At 44.0% G+C, this 19,939-nt stretch overlaps 1 protein-coding gene across 4 annotated transcripts in view; it reads right to left on the bottom strand.

Annotated features, from left to right (window-relative positions):
• The window catches only part of EFCAB6 (EF-hand calcium binding domain 6), a 157,401-nt gene that overhangs the window by 41,962 nt on the left and 95,500 nt on the right, over positions 1–19,939 (bottom strand). For all 4 annotated transcript variants that reach the window (XM_034442018.3, XM_087873287.1, XM_034442017.3 and 1 more), the window contains exons 20-21: positions 6,346–6,442; positions 2,135–2,253 (exon numbers count right to left, since the gene is read on the bottom strand). In XM_034442018.3, coding sequence (XP_034297909.2) covers positions 2,135–2,253; positions 6,346–6,442 — 216 coding nt within the window. The remainder of the gene's footprint in view (positions 1–2,134; positions 2,254–6,345; positions 6,443–19,939) is intronic.

The raw sequence follows: 19,939 nt of genomic DNA on the forward strand, positions 1-19,939 counted from the left end.
GAACACTAAGTTGACAAAACTCCTGAAATTTTGCCAAGATCCTGTGGATCCAAACAGACAGATAAGTGGCCCACAACACACCTGATATTACTATTGTGAAAAAGAAAAAAAGTCTGGTTCATTGATATTGCAATACCAGGTGATGCACAAATTGAAGTGAAGTGAAGCTTTTTTTAATAGAAGCCCTGATAAAATGGATTCTAGGATTATATATTATTTTAAAGTTATTTTCACTTTGTGCTTTGAAGAACTGGGCAGAGATGGATGAAGTCAGGACAAAACTAAATTTCATTGTTCAAATTTTAGTAAATTAATACGATGTGCTTATGTGCGCGAAAAGTCCATCAAATAGCAACTTCAAATCAAAAGAAACTAATGAGGTTCAATGTAACTTTACAATGAAATTTCACCCAGCCTTAGTAAATAGGACACATTTTGTTAGTGAATTTCTGGCTTAATCACAATTTGTTTTGCATCCCAGTCAAGTAACCAGTCTATGGAAGGAAGTGCGAGCAAGAATAACTTTAAAAGTTTAGCAAATAGCCTTGTTTCTTTGCTTGTTTTAAAACAAAAGTGTGAATGTGGTTAATGGTTTTTGGGCAGATTTTGAATAAATGGCTTGTCTGCAGCAAAACAATATTCTTGGGTAGGAAAAAATCCAATTATTTGATAGCTGTCAATACGTGAGCTATGTTACAATGACAATAAGATTTCTCTAAATAATTTTTATTTGCAGAACATTTGGCTTGCTTCGGAGTCAAAAAGCTCAAGGCATTTTATATTCTAATACTGAGCAAACAAATTCTGACTGATGTTAGAAAGAGTGATATTTTATTTGAAGTGCTAGGAAGGTATGTGTGTGTGTGTCTCAAGGAAACCACACTGAGACACATCTTCCTCGTTCTATCTCCCTATAGATATATACATCTAGTTGTGTTCATTTGTGCATCTTTATCTTTACATATACACAAAGCTAATTATATATATAAATTTAAAGATCAAACATACATGACAAACAATTTTTTTAAAAAACAAATTTGTGTTACTGCCCTGTTTCTTTTTAAATCTTTAGTTATCCTTGCCACTGGCTGTCACATCATAACAACACAATAGCTATAATTTTTGCCTTGTAAACAGAAGGTTCCTGGTTCAAACCGTAGTAAAAATGTGCCTTTTAAAAGATTTCCATTGTTCTTTCCCTAAGTGCCCCACTTTTGTTTGAATTTTTTTAAAAAGAAGCCCAGTGTTGCATTTTGAAATGGTGCATCAAAAAAAACAAACAAACCCCAATTAAAAAAAAAAGTAGGATAATCAGGGAAAGTGTAATAGTAATTTTTTTAAAAAATCAATTTTTTGCTGGGTTTTGAATCCAGAAAGCTTTCAAAGGTATTACAGATTGTAGCAAATAATGACTCAACTGAAGGGACATTGTTGCTGTGCGATGCAGGCAATGAGATTCTGGGGTTAGCATGCCAGAAACTGGAGACAACTATCTCAAATGGGCAAAAGTACTACTACAGGCATCCCAACAAAGAAAAGTGTTCTTCAAAAGCAGAACAGAAAAACATAGACTAAGGTCGCATTGATGGAGAGTGGGGGATTGACACAGACCCTGGGCCTATTAAAAGGTAAAGTTTTCCCTCGTAGATATGTGCTAGTCATTCCCGACTCTAGGAGGCGGTGCTCATCTCCGTTTCAAAGCCGAAGAGCCAGCGCTGTCCAAAGACGTCTCCGTGGTCATGTGGCCGGCATGACTAAACGCCAAAGGCGCACGGAATGCTGTTAGCTTCCCACCAAAGGTGGTCCCTATTTTTCTACTTGCATTTTTTACGTGCTTTCGAACTGCTAGGTTGGCAGAAGCTGGGACAAGTAACGGGAGCTCACCCTGTTATGCGGCACTGGGGATTCAAACCGCTGAACTGCCGACCTTTCGATCGACAAGCTCAGCATCTTAGCCACTGAGCCACCACGTCCTCTGGGCCTATTATGGAAGTGTAAATCAATGAGGCAAGTACAGATAAAACCATAGACATAGAGAGCAGTAGTTAAAAAAAAGTAGAGATTTATTTCTCCTGATGTATATTAAAGTCTACAGGTAATGAGGGAAGGATATTTTTTTTTAATAAAGCCTTACCTTGTCCAAAGTTTTTCAAATTCTCTGGGGTTTATCGGGATACCACATCTAAAGAGAACGTCCTTCAAATCTTTTTTTGTAATTATGCCATTTCCATCTGCATCGTATTCATGGAAGTACTAAAACATGAAATATATTTAACAGAGACAAATGTTTAAAAGCATAAAAAGACAAATGTTATCTTCTATTCATAAACAATCATAAAAAAGAAAAATCAACATTTCCTCAATGATCTCAAATAAGTAAAGGGCCTCAAAATCAGAAGTGAAAGATACAGTAATTGAGGAAGAGAAGTATATATCAACTGGACTACAACAAAGAAGAAGTTGAAACTAAATATTTGCCTGTAATGGTTTTAGTAGTTTTTCTAATTTCTACCTTTTTCTTCTTCTCTAGCAATAGCACTTAGACCTACTTAGACCTACCGCTTCACAGTGCTTTACAGCCCTCTCTAAGCAATTTACAGTTGGCATATTCCCTCTGCAATCTGGGTCCTCGTTTTACTGACCTCAGAAGGATGGAAGGCTGAGTCAACTTTGAGCCTGGTGAGATTCGAACTGCTGAACTGCAGGCAGCCATCAGTCAGTCAGCAGAATTAGCCTGCAATACTGCATTCTAACCGCTGCGTCACCACTGCTTCCATTAACAAAATAGTGGAGACTGAAATTAAAAAGAGGTTTCTAAAGCTTAAACTCTAAAGATCTCTTATCTTATTGTAAAAAAATAACAATGGTTTCTTTTTTATGGTTCATTTTCCATTAATGTTATACTGAGCACTAACCGTAACAACCTCAGTGATCTGTGTCCACTTGCTAATACTTGGTCCCTGCGTCAATTTTTTTTTAAAAAAAAATTCCCTTCACTTGTTTCTCTTTTTTAGTCTTTTAAAAAGTATTAATTACAATAATATTTTTTTAAAAAAGTTCACCAGCTAAATGGTGGGCAGTCTGTCTGCAAATAAGCAGATGGACTACAAAGCTAATTAATAAAATTTATCAATAAACTTGCAAAAATTCAAGTACTATATGCAGCATAGACTCTAATATCTAAGGCTGAACCGCGCGGGTGGTTATGGGAGCGGCGTGGCGCTCCCATGTGACCCCCCTCCTGCGCGAGCTGCACTGGCTCCTGGTGGTCTTCCAGGTACGCTTCAAGGTTTTGGTTTACCACCTTTAGAGCGCTCCATGGCATCGGATCGGGGTATTTATGAGACCGCCTTCTGCTACCAATAGCCTCTCACCGACCAGTACGCCACCATAGAGAGGGGCTTCTCAGGTTGCCGTCGGCCAAACAGTGTCGACTGGCGGCCCCCAGGGGGAGTGCCTTCTCTGTGGGGGCACCTACCATCTGGAACGAGCTCCCTCCAGAGATACGGAGGATCCCGGATCTGCGTACGTTTCGTCGTGCTCTCAAAACTTTTTTATTTCAGCAGGTTGGCCTGGCCTAACTCTCCTCTTTTAAATTTTTAATTCGTTTGATTTTATAAATTGGGTATTTTAATCTGTGTTTCGGCCAAAATATTTAATAATTTTAAGGGACTTTTAATATTTGTATTATCTGTATTTTATCTTGGCTGTTCACCGCCCTGAGTCCTCCGGGAGTAGGGCGGTATAGAAATTTGATTAATAAATAATAAATAAATAAATGAACTTAAACCTTAGTCCAGGGGTCTGCAATCTTAAACACTGAAAGAGCCATTTGGACCCGTTTCCCACAGAAAAGAAAACACCGGGAGCCACAAAACCCTTCCCGTGCCTGACTATTTCTTGAGCGGCCACAAAACTAGCATATGTAGTTGAATTAAACGTTCTGTTTTCTTATGAAACTTTTCTTTTCATGGATTTATCCATGGTTGGCCTACCAGGGGTTGAAAACCTCAATAAATCACGTGCTGGTGGGTGTCGCACATTGGCGGTTGTGACACATATTTTGAGTGACAGGGAGCCACAGCAGAGGGATGAAAGAGCCACATGCGACTCCAGAGCCGCAGATTGCTGATCCCTGCCTTAGTTAGTTCCAAACTGGTAATGAATTATACGAATGTGCCCCATGTGAATGTCCAATAGGCCATATAAAATATCACTGCCTGCTATCATTTTCCTCCTTTTAACAATCATCTGTAGGGGACAAAGACCTTTACACGTCTCTCCATCAGATGGGGCATTGGGTCAAAAAAGTCAAAATGGCAGCTATGACATGATCAAACTCCTGGTTCTATTGCACAGTCACAGCTAGTACTGGATTTTATTTTATTTTTTTGACTCACCCTGTAGATTCTCCTGCCCTGACATATGGACAGATTACCCTATCAAGCTGTTCTAATGTTTATGTGGGAGTTTTTTTTCTTTCCCTAACTCTCTCACATAAAATGTAATGGAATGTGGGAATGGCCTTGGGAGACAGAAGGATGAATCACAGACTAGACAACCATCATGCCAAACGTATCTGTGTCCACAGGCGCAGAAGGGTTGTGGGAAGCATTACAGAAGGGACCCTGCCTAGTTTTCTAGGAAGGAGAGGATAAATAAAGGTAAAGGTTCCCCTCGCACATATGTGCTAGTCGTTCCCGACTCTAGGGGGCAGTGCTCATCTCCGTTTCAAAGCCGAAGAGCCAGTGCTTTCTGAAGACGTCTCCATGGTCATGTGGCCGGCATGACTAAACAGCACGGAATACTGTTACCTTCCCACCAAAGGTGGTCCTATTTTTCTACTTGCATTTTTTATGTGCTTTCGAACTGTTAGGTTGGCAGAAGCTGGGACAAGTAATGGGAGCTCATGCGGCAGTAGGGATTCGAACCGCTGAACTGCCGACCTTTCGATCAACAAGCTCAGCGTCTTAGCCACTGAGCCACTGCGTCCCTTATAGAGGATAAATACATTCAGATTTATAAGATTCTGGGAAGATAATCTTACAATAAAGATAGAGCTAAGATTCATTGTTGTGCTTCTGGTCTGGACAACATCAAAATGTAGGTAACAAACAACCATGACGTGTTGACCAAAAGACAATGCTCCTTCTCCACAGTGCATTTGAGTCAAACCCGGCAGCATTTTGGAGAAAACAAGATGGCCAAAGATTTGTGCTTCAGCTGATGCTTAGTTGCACACATTGTCAAAATGGTAAAGGAAGAGAACAACGTGCCAAAAGCACCAAGTGATAACGTCATATGGGAGATGTGGCCAAGTGGCAAGAGGGAAGGAGGCTACACCATGAGCCACGGTGACACGGTGGTTAGAGTGCAGTACTGCAGGCTACTTCTGCTGCCTGCAATTTTGCAGTTCGAATCTCACCAGGTTCAAGGTTGACTCAGCCTTCCATCCTTCTGAGGTAGGTAAAATGAGGACCCAAATTGTTGGGGCTGACTCTGTAAACCACTTAGAGACGGCTGTAAAGCACTGTAAAGCAGTATATAAGTCTAAATGCTATTGCTGCTATTGCTACTTACCTTGGGCCTACCACAGTATAGCTTAAAATCTACAAATTTTGTGCAAGATCCAATATGGATAATTCTTACTTAACAGAATGTTTGCGGTGTAAGTGATTAATGGAATAAGCCGTCTGGGCCAGAATGGAACAACTCGCCACAGACAACTTGCTACAGTCAACTTGCCATGGCCAATTCGCCACAGCCAACTCACCATGGCCAACTCATTGCTGGACAATTCAACAATTCAATTTAATTATTTAGAATAATCAAAACATATATTTTAATTTTTGTCATTCACATATCCTTTTGTCCTTCTTTTAGCATCCTTTTCTTAATGATTCTATTTCACTATTTCTTTGACATTAGTGTAACTCTTGTCCCGTGGCGAGTTGTCTCGTGGCGAGTTGGCTGCAGTGAGTTGGCCATGGTGAGTTGGCTGTGGTGAGGGCTTATTTCAACTATTAAGTTTGGAACTCCTATGCATTTCAGTCCCATTACCACCAACCACGTACTTGCATAAATAATTATAATAGATATATATTCTCTCTTTTAAAGAACCTGAAAAGCTCAGCAGCTTAAAATCAGATTGTGAAATACATTATTTTCAAGCCTACTACTCATTTTGATCGCTAATGAGCTATTTGTTTATGTTTGTTAACTGTTTGCTTTAGAGGGTTGTTTAGCAGCAATAAAAAAATTCCACATCTCATCAAAGCTAAGCATTGTCTGAAGCCCTAAAAGCATTTTAGACACATGTACGTTTCAAAGCTACTCAGGTCTTACCATAGCCAGGTCAGCCCATCTGTTCTGTGCTTTGATACTAAGATAGGAGTGAGCCTGTTCGCAAGCGAGATCTGCATCTGCTACAATCCGCCTAGGTCTTAGAAAACAAAAAATATTATAATTATTTTTTCCCCTAAATGGGTTCATTAACATCTTACAAGTTTTGTTTGTTTGTTTTCTTCTTATGTTTTGTACAGAGAGTTTTTAAGACTTACCTCAGAGATCTGCATACAAATGAGTTCCTTACAATTATTCCCCCACCCTCCCTCCAGCTGCAAATTAAAAATCTCTTTAAAACTTCCCTTAATTCTTGTCAACATATGCAAATACAGATTGGTCAAATGTCTTAACTGCAGCTGAGATTTAAAGGGGAAATGTATGTAAATCAAAGCAAGCTTTAAAAATGTCTATAAGATCCAGTGCAACTTCAGCACACAGCGGTCTGAAGATCACTAGAAAATTGCTGTACCCGTTCTACTATAAAAGTCAGCTAAAGCCACTGATAAGCTGTGGCATCTCTTTTATTTATGCTGTGCAGGTTGTACGCCTTGCTCTTTCAGAAGTTATGCTGAACCCATATCTGAAAAGCAGCCCTTCATCTAAATCAGGGGTCACCAACCTGTGGGCTGCAGCCGACTACCGGGTCGTGGCTTAATCGCCACCGGGCTGTGTGAGTGGCCAGCCGATGCGCATACATGCGCATACGACCCCACTTCCATAAGCCTCATTGTAGGCACTTGTGGCCTCATTTGCATGAGCATTGCTGTGAATGTTGCGGGTGCTGGTGCATGCACATGCGCCTGCCCCTCCCCAGTGGTGGGATTAAAATAATTTAACAACTGGTTCTCTGTCCTAATGACCAGCTGGGTGGGTGTGGCCAAGGTGGGCGTGGCCAGGAGGTGTGACAGGCAGCACTCAGCCTCCTGGACCCCCCCTGGGAGCAAAAACGGGCCACAAGAGGGGGATGTGCTGCCTTCTGTGCCCTGTTTTGGGCCTAGAAGGCCTCTCTGCAGCCTCCTGGGAGTGAAAACGGATTGCGGGGGACGTGCTGCACCCCTCCGCACCCCGTTTTTGGCCTTGTAGGCCTTCCTGCACTTACCTGGGAGCCAAAATGGGATGCATGTGGACTCCTGGAAGGGGCAGGGAGGGGAGGGGCCAGCCAGAAATTTAACTACCAGTTCGAACCGGCTGAATCCCACCACTGCCCCTCCCACAAAATCATCCCCTTTCCCCCTTTCCCCTGCTCCAGACCATCAACCCAGAAAGGTTGGGGAACTCTGATCTAACCAACAAGGGGGCTTTTGTCCACCCATGTGGTCCTCACAGGAAGAAGCAGCCAAACTCTCTCAAGACTTTATTAAGTTATATGCACATTCCTGGCTTCTTGTTCCCTTTGGAAACCAGGAAAAAAAAAATACTGACTGATAGCTTGCCAGGTTCCTTTTTGGCAAATAATAGTAAATAGCCAGTGATGAATCTCCTCTACTGAGTTAGTTGTTTTGGCTTTTATTTTCTACTGTGCAACAACATCCTTTCTGGCTGTGAATCCATTTTTTTTTAAAAATAAAGAATTGCACTTTATTGACTTGGGCGAGTTCAAACCAGGGGTGGGTTCTAAATTTTTTTACTACCAGTTCTGTGGGCGTGGCTTATTTTGTGGGTGTGGCTTGGAGGTCATGTGACTAGGTGGGCGTGGCTAGCTGGTCAGAGTCATTTCTGGAAGGTCCTCACACTTACAACCAGTCCTCGCACTTACGACCCGACTCATTTGTTTGCTTTTAACACTGATCAGCTGTAGGACGGCCCTTTGAAGCCCCGCGGCAAGAGTTTAAACAGTTTTTTTCCCTCTAGTCATCAGCTGGGACTCAGGAGGCAGCAATAGATTGGGGGTGGGACCAAATAAAAGGTAAGAATAACGTGGGGGGTGGGGGGTGGGAGGGCGGGGGGGGAGAACCGGTTCGGTGATGTCATATCGTCACCACTACTGGCTCGGCCGAACCGGACCGAACTGGAAGGAACCCACCACTGGTTCAAACTATATATGAAGTGAGGGCAATTAAATCGAAGAATTACGCCTGGAAGTTTGGTGGGATGAATGTGAAACCAGGGAGAAGAAAAAGAACAGAATTGCAATGTTCGATTTTTGAGTAGAGAGATAGAGTAGGAAGTGTTAAGCCACTCCTATTCATCCCAATTCCATAAACAAAATGCCTACAATTATGTCTCACACTTAATATAATAGAAGACTACACTGAAACCAAACAAACAGCCCATAATGTTGACTAAAAGACTCCCACTGATTCTAATTAGGCCAACAGCCAATACACTGTATATATTTTACAGAATGAAATACAACGTGATGACAGAAAACTGCCTCTTCAGGCAACATTTCTGTGTTTGGAGCAGTGGTGGGTTCCTCCCGGTTCGGTCGGTTCGGCCGAGCCGGTAGCGGTGACGATATGACGTCACTGAACCGGTTCTCCCGCCCCCCCCGCCCTCCCACCACCCCCCAGGTTATGGAGGTGTGTATCTTCTTACACTAATCTAAAACATCAAGAAAAACTTCATGTTTGGACCAAGTCAACTGGTTTTTATGGACACTTACTTTTAAATCTTGTGCTTGAGATTGTAGCACCAATTTGTTTTATATATTTCCTGGGTTTCTATGGTAGTCTACAGGGACTCTGAGCAGTTTACGTTGCTTTCATTAAGTAACAAGATTAAAATGGTTGTTCTTTTGTGACATTGTTTTACTATCAACGAAAAAGGAAATTGCAAAGAAAACGGGTTGCCACTGAAGACCAATCAAGCTCCAATCACAATCTAGTGGGAGCTTTGTTCTTTGTGCTGGAGGAATAAAAAGAAAGTTCTTCCCACTTGCAACTCTATCAAATTTGGATTCTATTCGTCTCCTTAATTTTTGCTATATTGTGCAGAACTGTTTATTTCTGATATTCTCTCCTACATCTTACAGAATGTTAAAACAAATTACTTAGTAAACCAGCATCTCTCTCCACAGCTCTTGGAGACCAAATTTAATGTGAAATTTAATGTGGAGAAAAGCAAGGTTTTACACCTAGGCAGGAAGAACCAAAGGAACAAGTACAGATTAGGCGAAACCTGGCTCAAAAACAGTAACTGTGAGAGGGAAGTTGGAAGAATAATAATAAATAAGTTTATTGTCATTGCTCTCCTCAGGGTACCGTCGACTAGGCAATGCCGTCTGGCGACGCCCAGGGGTAGGGCGTTCTCCGTGAGCGCCCCTACCCTCTGGAACGAACTACCCACCGAGCTCCGGACAGCCCCAGATCTCCGCTCCTTCCATCGAGGCCTAAAGACTTGGTTAATCCAACAAATGGGCTGATTCTGATCCTTGGGTTTTTATTATTTATTATTTTAATCTGGTTTTAGTGGGTTTTTATTATTGTATGTTTTTAATCTGTGTTCGCCGCCCTGAGTCCTTTGGGAGAAGAGCGGCATATAAATTCTGTAAAATAAATAAATAAATAAATAAATAAATAAATAAATAAATAAATAAATAAATAAATAAATAAATGTGAAGTATTAGTAGCACTTTATAAATCCTTAGTAAGACCACACCTGGAGTTAAAGAGCAAGAGGGAGTTTGGAGACTACAGAAAGTTAGCATATTTTAGCTTATGTTTGTTAAATGTTATACCCTGTATTTGCTCTGGGAAGTCCAGGGGGGGAGGGGGGTTGGAGGGAGAGGGGGGGATGGGGGTGGGGAGAGGAGGGAAGGGGGGAGGAGGGATGGGAAAAAATTGTTGTAATACTTGTTAAAACTTTTTAATAAAAAAAAAAAAGTAAGACCACACCTGGAATACTGCATCCAGTTTTGGTCACCACATTACAAAAAAAGATGTTGAGACCTTGGAAAAATTGCAAAGAAGAGCAACTAAGATGATTAAGGGCCTGGAGCCAAAAACATATGAAGAACTGTTCAGGATTTGGATTTGGCTAGTCTAGAGAAAAGAAGGATTAGATGTAACATGCTAGCAGTATTCCAGTATTGGAGGGGCTGTCACAAAGAGAAGGGGGTCAACTTATTTTCCAAAAGCATCCGAAGGCAAGACAAGAAACAATGGAGGGAAACTAATCAAGGAAAGAAGCAACTTGGAATTAAGGAGAAACTTCCCAACAGTGAGGACAATTAACCAGTGGAACAGCTTGCCACCAGAAGTTGTTGGTGCTTCATCAGTGGAGGTTTTTTAATAAAAGATTGGAATGGTATATGGTCTTCTGCTTAAGCGGTGGATTGGATTAGAAGACCCCCAAGGTCCTTTCCAGGTCTATTCTAATCGACCAAAGTCAGGATTTTAATACCTTGCAAATAAGATCAAGGGCTAATATAGCAATTCCAAGTTGAATTCCACTCGATGCCAAAATCTAACTGCACTTTTATTTATCACAAAAACCATTAAGGCTAGATATCTCAAACTGATTCTATCTAAGCAATCTTTCACTAGCTACAGAGCTATACAGATTTAGCTTTTTTCAATATGTGTGATTAAGTCATCACTGTATTATAAACACTGATAATATTAAATAGGCATATGGCATAAGAATATTTGTCTGTGTTTGTATTTATATTCAAATTTATAAGCTGCTTAGTAGTGAGGAAAGTTCATAAAATATACTGTAGTCGCAAACCGGTGCACTGAAAGCAGCATATCAATCAGGGGTGAAATCCTACCGGTTCGGACCGGTTTGGGCGAACCACTAGGTATTATGGGCATCAGTTCGCCGAACCGGTAGTAATTACCTCTCCTTGGCCCCACCCACGCCCGGCCGGTCACTGCTCACCTCTTCCGGCCGCTCGATATTCCACAGAATTCAATGTTAAATGCAACAGAGAAAATGCTAACTTTTCTCCCTCCATTCAGAACGGAGCTGCTGCAGTCTGTCCCTTTTAAGGTAGTCCCCAGAAGGGAAGGGGATGGGAGGGGAGCAGCTGGAATGGAGCTGTTTTTGTGAAAGGCAGGAAAATGGGGAAGGGGATTTTCCTGCCTGTCATCCATTCCTCAATCTCAGCACAGACTGAGGGGAAGATGGTAGCCAGGAACATTTTCCCTTCCCATTTTCCTGCCATTCGCGACAAGGAGTGGCTGGGAGGGGAGGGGCAAGTGAGGAGCCCCTCGATGTGAGTGATGTCGAGTTGGCCACGCCCACCCAGTCACATGACCTCCCGTCAACAAGCCACACTCACAGAACCAGTAGGGGAAACTTTTTAATTTCACCCCTGATATCCATGAATAATACAGTAAACTAAAAACATGAATTGCCTGGAACTGCAATCACTCTGTATTTCAAGCCAGCCATCTTGGCTGTGGCAGGATTAGATGCGATTACTACTTGATTGGGCAACCACTGGAAAATCCTAAGACTAGGTGTGGAAATTGAAATGCTGCAGAAAAAAGGCTGTGGCAACTAAACCATGTTGATGCAAGAAAGCCAACTTGGAGGCAGCCATAAAATTAGTAGGAGTTGAACTTTACTCAGAGGAGCCCATATGACAAGGCACTTTTTTGTTGGCTTTTGAAAATAAAGGAAGGGTCTAACTACCCACAGAGTTCTCTAGCCTCGAATATCAAGAAGGACAGGGCAGAGCAACGTAAGAGAAAGCGGTATGGGAAACTACATAAATCTCTGTCCAAAATGTATTTCTTCCTTTATGGTACAGAATTAAAATTTAAGAGCCTTGGTGGTGCAGCGGACTAAAGTGCTGTTAAGTAGCACTTAGCTGCCAGCTGCCTGCAATTACTGCGAGTTCAAATCTCACCAGGCTCAAGGTTGACTCAGCCTTCCATCCTTCCAAGGTAGGTAAAATGAGGAGCCGGATTGTGGGGGCAATAAGCTGACTTTGTATAAAAAAGAACACCGCTTAGGGGAGGCCAAAAGCCCTACTAAGCAGGTATATGCAAAAGTATGAAGGCTATTGCTTAACGCATTGTAAGCTGCCCTGAGTCTCCGGAGAAGGGCGGCATATAAATTGAACCAATAAATAAATAAATAAATAGTCCCCCCCCCAACGATATTACTTTAATCAACAACTAATTCCCACAACACTATCTTATGCCCTGGGATGTCAAACCACCTAATAGGGCTGTATTACTATTACTATTACTATTATCCTTCTCATCTTTCCTACTTATTTCCTTAGCTTCTTTTGACTATAACTTCGTTGTTTGTATCTCATGATGTGTGTTGACTGCTTTTATTAGTACCCTACTATGATTTATGTTGATTGACTAGTTATTATCCTATGACCAACACTGAGTGTTGTATCTTATGATTTATGATTATTGTATTTTATGATTATGATCGTGATTTATCACTTGTTTGTATGTATGCTAAGAGCTTATCCACAGGAGACAAATTCCTTGTGTATCCAATCACACTTGGCCAATAAAGAATTCTCTTCTCTTCTCTTCTCTTCTCTTCTCTTCTCTTCTCTTCTCTTCTCTTCTCTTCTCTTCTCTTCTCTTCTCTTCTCTTCTCTTCTCTTCTCTTCCCTTCCCTTCCCTTCCCTTCCCTTCCCTTCCCTTCCCTTCCCTTCCCTTCCCTTCTCTTCTCCTCTCCTCTCCTCTTTTCTCTTCTTCTCTTCTCTTCTCCTCTTCTCTCTTCCCCTTCCAAAGGAAGTCAATGGGTTCCAATATAAATTGCTTATCTTTCTCCAGAGCAGTAGTGGTCCAAACGGGCTCTCCAGAATAGAACATTTTTTCATCCAACAGAGTAAATAAAGAGCAGTCCTTTGCACAATCCTTGCAGAGGATTGTGAATTTTTACTGAATCTGATTCAATCTGAATCAACCAAGAAAAAAGGCTGTATGAAATTCCTCTGTTTTAGACAGGCTGCTTTTCACACCAGCCATTTTTACGCTTTCCTTCATTTTTAATTTTGAATTGCAGCTCTTTTTTAATTGTGCTTGCAACATTCTTTTGAGTCTTACATTTTCTTCCCTTTACTCAATCCTCTGCTCAAGAAAGCAAAAATGCTGTCACAGTACCCCAGAATTGCAAAATTAGGAGGGGACATGAGGAATCTTCAAAATCATCCTTCGCAACAGGCAGGAAAACTAATTAACCCAAGTAGGAGAAGTGGTTGTCGAGCTTCTTCTTAAAAATCTTGAGAGATGAAGAACCTACAACTTTTGTAAATAGATTACTCCATTCGTGCATAATTCTTACTGAAGTTCATCCTTGTATTTAAAGGACAATTGGGTAACTGCACCCAGTTTCTATGCCAATGGAAACATAGTTCCTGCTCATCTTATGGCACCCTTATATGAACTTGAGCTCAGTCATAATCTTTCCTCTCCAAATTTTTTTCCTTAGGCTGACATGGAAAAAGTGCGAAGAAGAGCAACTAATATGACTAAAGGCCTGGAGGCTAAAACATATGAAGAATGATTGCAGGAATTAGCTAGAGAAAAGAAAGATTAGGGGGTGACATGATAGGAGTATTCCAGTATTTGAGGCTGCCACAAAGAGGAGGGGATCAACTTATTTTCCAAGGCACCAGAAACAATGGATGAAAACTAATGAAGGAGAGAAGCAACCTGGAATTGAGGAGAAACTTCCTAACAGTGAGGACAATCAACCAAAATGGAACAGCTCGCCTTCAGATGTTATGAGTGCTCCATCACTGGAGGTTTTTAAGAAGAGACTGGACAGTCACTTGCCTAAAATAGTATAGGATCTCCTGCTTGAGCAGTGGGGTGGATTAGAAGACCTCCAAGGTCCCTTCCAGCTCTATTCTGATTCTGATTTGATTTGACTATCCCAAGTTATTTTAGTCTATGCTCATAGATATCACCTTTGTCACCTTCTCTGCTTTCTTGTTCTAACCTATCAATACATTTCTGGAAAAGTAGTGTCCAGAGTTGTACTCAGAACTCGAAGTATGGTCTCATTGCAACTGGATGACTTCAAGAAAATCAATTCAAAATCATGGATGTGGATGCAGGTATAGCAAGTTCTCCATGTAGTTGTCAGCGTTCCAGAAAACCCCCGACTCCCAGTAAGGATGCGGAAGCAGGCATTTTCCAAAGTTCTCTTTACTAGAAATAGGTAAACTGGCACATCTGGGAAATCCCGAATCTGAAAAGCTCGGGCTTTCCTTCAGTAATACAAAGCTCCCCAAACCACCCCCTTTCTCCTCAATCGATCACATGCTCCAATCACCGTCCATTTCACCTCGACCCAGCACCTGACCCTCCTCCTCCAGATGCTGGATCACCCTGACCTTATTTATTATTTTTTTTATTTATTAATTTTATTTCTATACCGCCCTTCTCCCGAAGGACTCAGGGCGGTGTACAGCCTGATTAAAAGCACAAAGACAGACAAAATTTAAAAATAATTAAAATTATTAAATAATTGGCTCAATTATAAAACCCCCAAATTTAAAATCCCATATTTAAAACCAATTAAGATCTTTACATTGATAGCCCGGCCTGGTGGAACAACAAGGTTTTGAGGGCACAGCGAAATACATGGAGATCGGAGATCTTACGCATTTCTAGGGGCAGTTCATTCCAAAGGGCTGGGGCTCCCACAGAGAAGGCCCTCCCCCTGGGTGTCACCAGCCGACATAATTTAGCCGATGGCACCCTGAGGACCCTCTCTGTGGGAGCGGACTGGCCAGTGGGAAGCTACTGGTGGCAGAAGACGGTCTCGAAGGTACCCAGGTCCAATGCCATGGAGCGCTTTAAAGGTGGTAACCAACACCTTGAATCGCATCCGGAAGACCACTGGGAGCCAGTGCAGCTCGCGCAGGAGGGGTGTCACGTGGGCACAACGACCTTGACTGATAGGAAGAATGCTATTATGTCTCCTAACTCCCTTCTCCTAAATCCCCCCTCCTACTTTCCCACACATGAGGAGGTGGCAGCATTGAAGCTTCCGGCCTAATATGGCTTCCAAGGCTGACAGGAGATTTTAGCCCTTCAGCCCTTCTAGAGGCGATAAGGTTGAAGGGCTGCAACAGAAGGAGCACGTGGCCCACAGTTTTATCAGTTTTATGTTCCCCTTCCATGAAACTGGAAAACAATGGATTAAAAAAAAGAAAAAAAACAACTGCTGTGGTTTTCCAGATTTCTCATCAATTTTCCAATACTGTGGATCTGTGATGAGGATGTTTTTAAAAGCTTCTTAAATGGTTGCCTAGGTTACCTTACAGCTGAGGTACAGGATGTTGAAAATCAAGTGGTTATACTTCAGACTTTGCATAGAGAATGTATAATAGAATATTTATTTATATCTCACTTCCCTGAAAAACAAATTTGCTTTCAGAAATAACAGGGCAATTGAAAGCAATATAATTAAATACAAATAGGAAACTTTAAACACTAATTAAAAAATAGCAGCCAAAAATCTTACAAGCTGGAGATTGTAGAGCACATGAATTTGGGTGGACAACACGGGAATCTTGGGTGAAAATTACAGTGGATTCCTAAAACCAAAAAGATGTACCCAAACTTTCTTACTGTTTTTCTGTGGATTGTTTCACCGAAATGAGGGCTGTCAATCACATTTCAGTTCATTTTGGTACAATGGAACCAAATCTTCTGAATAAACAAACTTGATTTACTGAGTTATAGTAGAAAGAAAGATGATCTTGACAGAGATAAATCAGATCCATTATTACAAGGAGAAAGTGTTGCTTAAATCCCAAACAAATATTTATTTATTGATTTGATTTGATTTGATTTGATTTGATTTTTATACCGCCCTTCTCCAACAGGACTCAGGGCAGTGAACAGCCGAGATAAAAACATAACATATAAAATTTAAAAACAGTTTAAAAGACATTAAATAATTTCGGCCCACAATTTAAAACAACCCAGTTAAAACCAATTTCAAATTAAAACCGAACGGATGGGATCAAGCCAGCCCGGCTAAATGAAATAAATGAGTTTTCAGGGCCCGACAAAAAGTCCGGAGGTCTGGTATCGTGCGTATCTCTGGGGGTAGGTCATTCCAGAAGGCAGGTGCCACCACAGAGAAGGCTCTCCCCCTGGGGGTCGCCAGCCGACATTGTCTGGCCAATGGCACCCTGAGGAAGCCCTCTCTGTACGAGCGAACTGACTGGTGGGAGGCTATTGGCGGCAGAAGGCGGTCTCGTAGATACCCCAGCCCTAAGCCATGGAGCGCTTTAAAGGTGGTCACCAACACCTTGAAGCGCACCCAGAAGACCACCGGAAGCCAGTGCAGCTCGCGCAGGAGAGGTGTCACATGGGAGTGCCCCGTCGCTCCCATAATCTCCCGTGCAGCCGCATTCTGGACCAACTGGAGCCTCCGGATGCACCCCAAGGGGAGCCCCATGTAGAGAGCATTGCAGTAGTCTAGGCGGGAAGTGACGAGTGCCTGAGTGACCGTGCGTAGGGAGTCCCGATCCAGAAAGGGACGCAACTGGTGTATCAGGCGAACCTGATAAAAAGCCCCCTTGGCCACATCCGTCATATGCTCTTCTAAAGACAGCCGTGCATCCAGGAGGATGCCCAAGTTGAGAGCCCTCTCCGTGGGGGCCAGTGATTCGCCCCCAATAACCAGTGATGGCACCAGCTGGCTATATCGGGACGCCGGAAGCCACAGCCACTTGGTCTTGGAAGGGTAGAGTCGGAGCCTGTTTCTCCCCATCCATGCCCGCACAGCCTCCAGGCACTGGGACATCACTTCAAGGGCATCGTTGGGGTGGCCTGGGGTGGAGATGTACAGCTGAATGTCATCAGCGTACTGATGAAACTCCACCCCAAAGCCACGGATGATCTCACCCAGCGGCTTTACATAAATGTTGAACAGAAGGGGCGAGAGGACCGACCCTTGTGGCACCCCACAAACAAGGCGCCTCGGGGTCGACCGCTGCCCCCCTGCCAACACAGATTGCGACTGGTCAGAGAGATAGGAGGAGAACCACCACAAAACGGTGCCCCCCACCCCCAACCCCTCCAACCGGTGCAACATGATACCATGGTCAATGGTATCAAAAGCTGCTGAGAGATCTAACAGGACCAGGATAGAGGAACAACCCCTATCCCGAGCCCTCCAGAGATCATCCACCAACGCGACCAATGCCGTTTCTGTGCTGTGCCCAGGCTGAAGCTGGACTAGAGTGGATCTAGATAGACAGCATCATCCAGGTACTGTGGAAGCTGCCGCACCACCACACTCTCAACAACCTTTGCAATAAAACGAAGGTTGGAGACTGGACAATAGTTAGCCAAAACAGCCGGATCCAGAGAGGGCTTCTTGAGGAGGGGCCTCACCACCGCTTCTTTCAAGGCGGCCGGCAGGACACCCTCGCTCAAAGAAGCATTAATAATCCTCTGGAGCCAGCCTCGTGTAACCTCCCAGGAAGCCAGCACCAACCAGGAGGAACATGGGTCCAATAAACATGTGGTCGCGTTCAGCCGTCCCAGAATCCTGTCCACGTCCTCGGGAGCCACAGGATCAAACTCCTCCCAGATAACACTCTCAAGACCTGCCTCAATCATCCCGTCCGGACTTACCCAGTCAGAGGCCAGGCCTTCCCGAATCTGAGCAATCTTATCATACAGATACTGTACAAAATCCTCAGCTCGACCCTGCAAGGGATCATCCCGCACTCCCAGATGGAGGAGGGAGCGGGTCACCCTAAACAGGGCGGCTGGGCGATTATCCGATGACACAATAAGAGCGGCAAAATAACTAGATTTTGCCGCTTTTATCGCCACTAGGTAGGTCTTAATATGAGACCTCACCAGTGTTCGGTCGGATTCGGAACGGCTGGTCCTCCAACTGCTCTCCAGGCATCTTTTCCGGCGCTTTATCTCCCTCAGCTCCTCGGAGAACCAAGGAGCTAGGTGAGTTCAGTGCCGGGTTAGAGGCCACAAAGGCACAACGTGGTCCAAAGCCCCGGCGGCCGCACTGTCCCAGGCGACCACCAGGTCTTCAGCCGAGTCATGAGCCAGAGTCTCAGGAAATGGCCCAAGCTCCATCTGGAACCTATCAGGATCCATCAGGCACCTGGGGCGGAACCATCTAGTTGGTCCCGCCTCCCTGCGGCAGGGTGTAGCAGTTAGAAAGTCAAGTCGAAGGTGCGAGTGGTCAGACCATGATGACTATATCTCCTGTATCAAGGCCACTCGACCACTGTCCAGAGATAAAAACTAAGTCCAGAGTGTGCCCACCCATGTGAGTAGGGCCATGAATTAACTGACTCAGGTCCATGGCCATCATGGAAGCCATGAACTCCCGAGCCACCTCAGATGTTTCACCGATGGATGGCAGGTTGAAATCCCCCATGACCAAAAGTCTGGGGGTATCAACCGCCACCTCAGCTATGACATTGAGCAGCTCAGGCAGGGCCATTGCCACATGGCAGGGAGCCAGGTACGTGATCAACAAGCCCATCTGCACTCCACGGCCCCACTTCACAAGAAGGGACTCACATCCGGCTATCTGTGGAACAGTGGTCTCCCTCGATCAAGACCTTCCTTTATAATAACCGCCACGCCCCCACCCCTGCCCTGAGCTCTCGGCTGATGGAATGCATGGAAGCCTGGTGGGCACATATCTACGAGGGGAACTCCCCCCTCCTGGCCCAACCAGGTCTCTGTAATATCTGCCAGGTCCGCTCCCCCCTCCTGAATAAGATTGCAAATGAGGGGGGCTTTATTTACCACGGACCTGGCATTGCACAACAACAGCCAAAGGCTCGGGCCCTGACAGTCTGAACAACCTGAGGAACGAGAAGGGCTATGGGTACCAGGGTGTGCCACCACTCGAAGATAGCGAGTGTGCGCCTCCACCACATGATATGGCCCCCTGCTCCCGCCATATCTGCCCCTCCCACTCAGCGTATTGATAGAAAAGTCCTCAGCAGAATGAACTCTAATGCCCCCCTTACCCCCGGAATCCACACCCTCCATGGCCCAACTGGCAGCTGGGCAGACCCCTCCCCCTGTGAGTTAACCCCCAAACCCACACAACCTTCCTGCCCCCTAGAACCCCTTAAAAATCTATCTAAAAATTTCCCCAGAAAACCCCTCAATCCCCTTTTTGCAACATGCCACCTCTCGGGGTGCCAAAGCCCATCATAAAGGTAGGCCCTCGATAGAGTGGAGGGCCACACCTGCAAGAGGGAGGAATCTCACAGAATAAGAAGCTCCGCTGGCGAATACATCTAAATAATCGGGGGAAGCCCACGGCCAGGGGGTTAATCAAGTTGGTCCAAGTTCCGGAAAAGGGGTATCCAGTCAGGTCCAAGTCAATAAACTCCACTGCTCTCTCACAGCAGTGGATGGAGTCTTAAGCCATTTCAGGGCCAGATGTCGACACCAGCCGCCAGGAAGGGCCAAGAACTGCAGTCATTGTCCGACTCCATACCAGACTTGAGATCCAGGGTATATCCTTCTACAATTGGGAAGCATTGATGACAACCACCAATCTGCAAGACCACGGGCCAGGAAGAGACTCCGGTGGCTGCACCTTAAGCGAATCAGGAGGCCATAAAAAAGTCCATGGGAGGCAGATGTCACATTGTTCAGAGGCCACCTCCAGATGATAAATAGCCTCACAGAGGCTAATAGAC

The sequence above is a fragment of the Pantherophis guttatus genome, chromosome 7 (assembly GCF_059756535.1).
Source record: "Pantherophis guttatus breed Tessera chromosome 7, ASM5975653v1, whole genome shotgun sequence".
NCBI lineage: Eukaryota > Metazoa > Chordata > Lepidosauria > Squamata > Colubridae > Pantherophis > Pantherophis guttatus.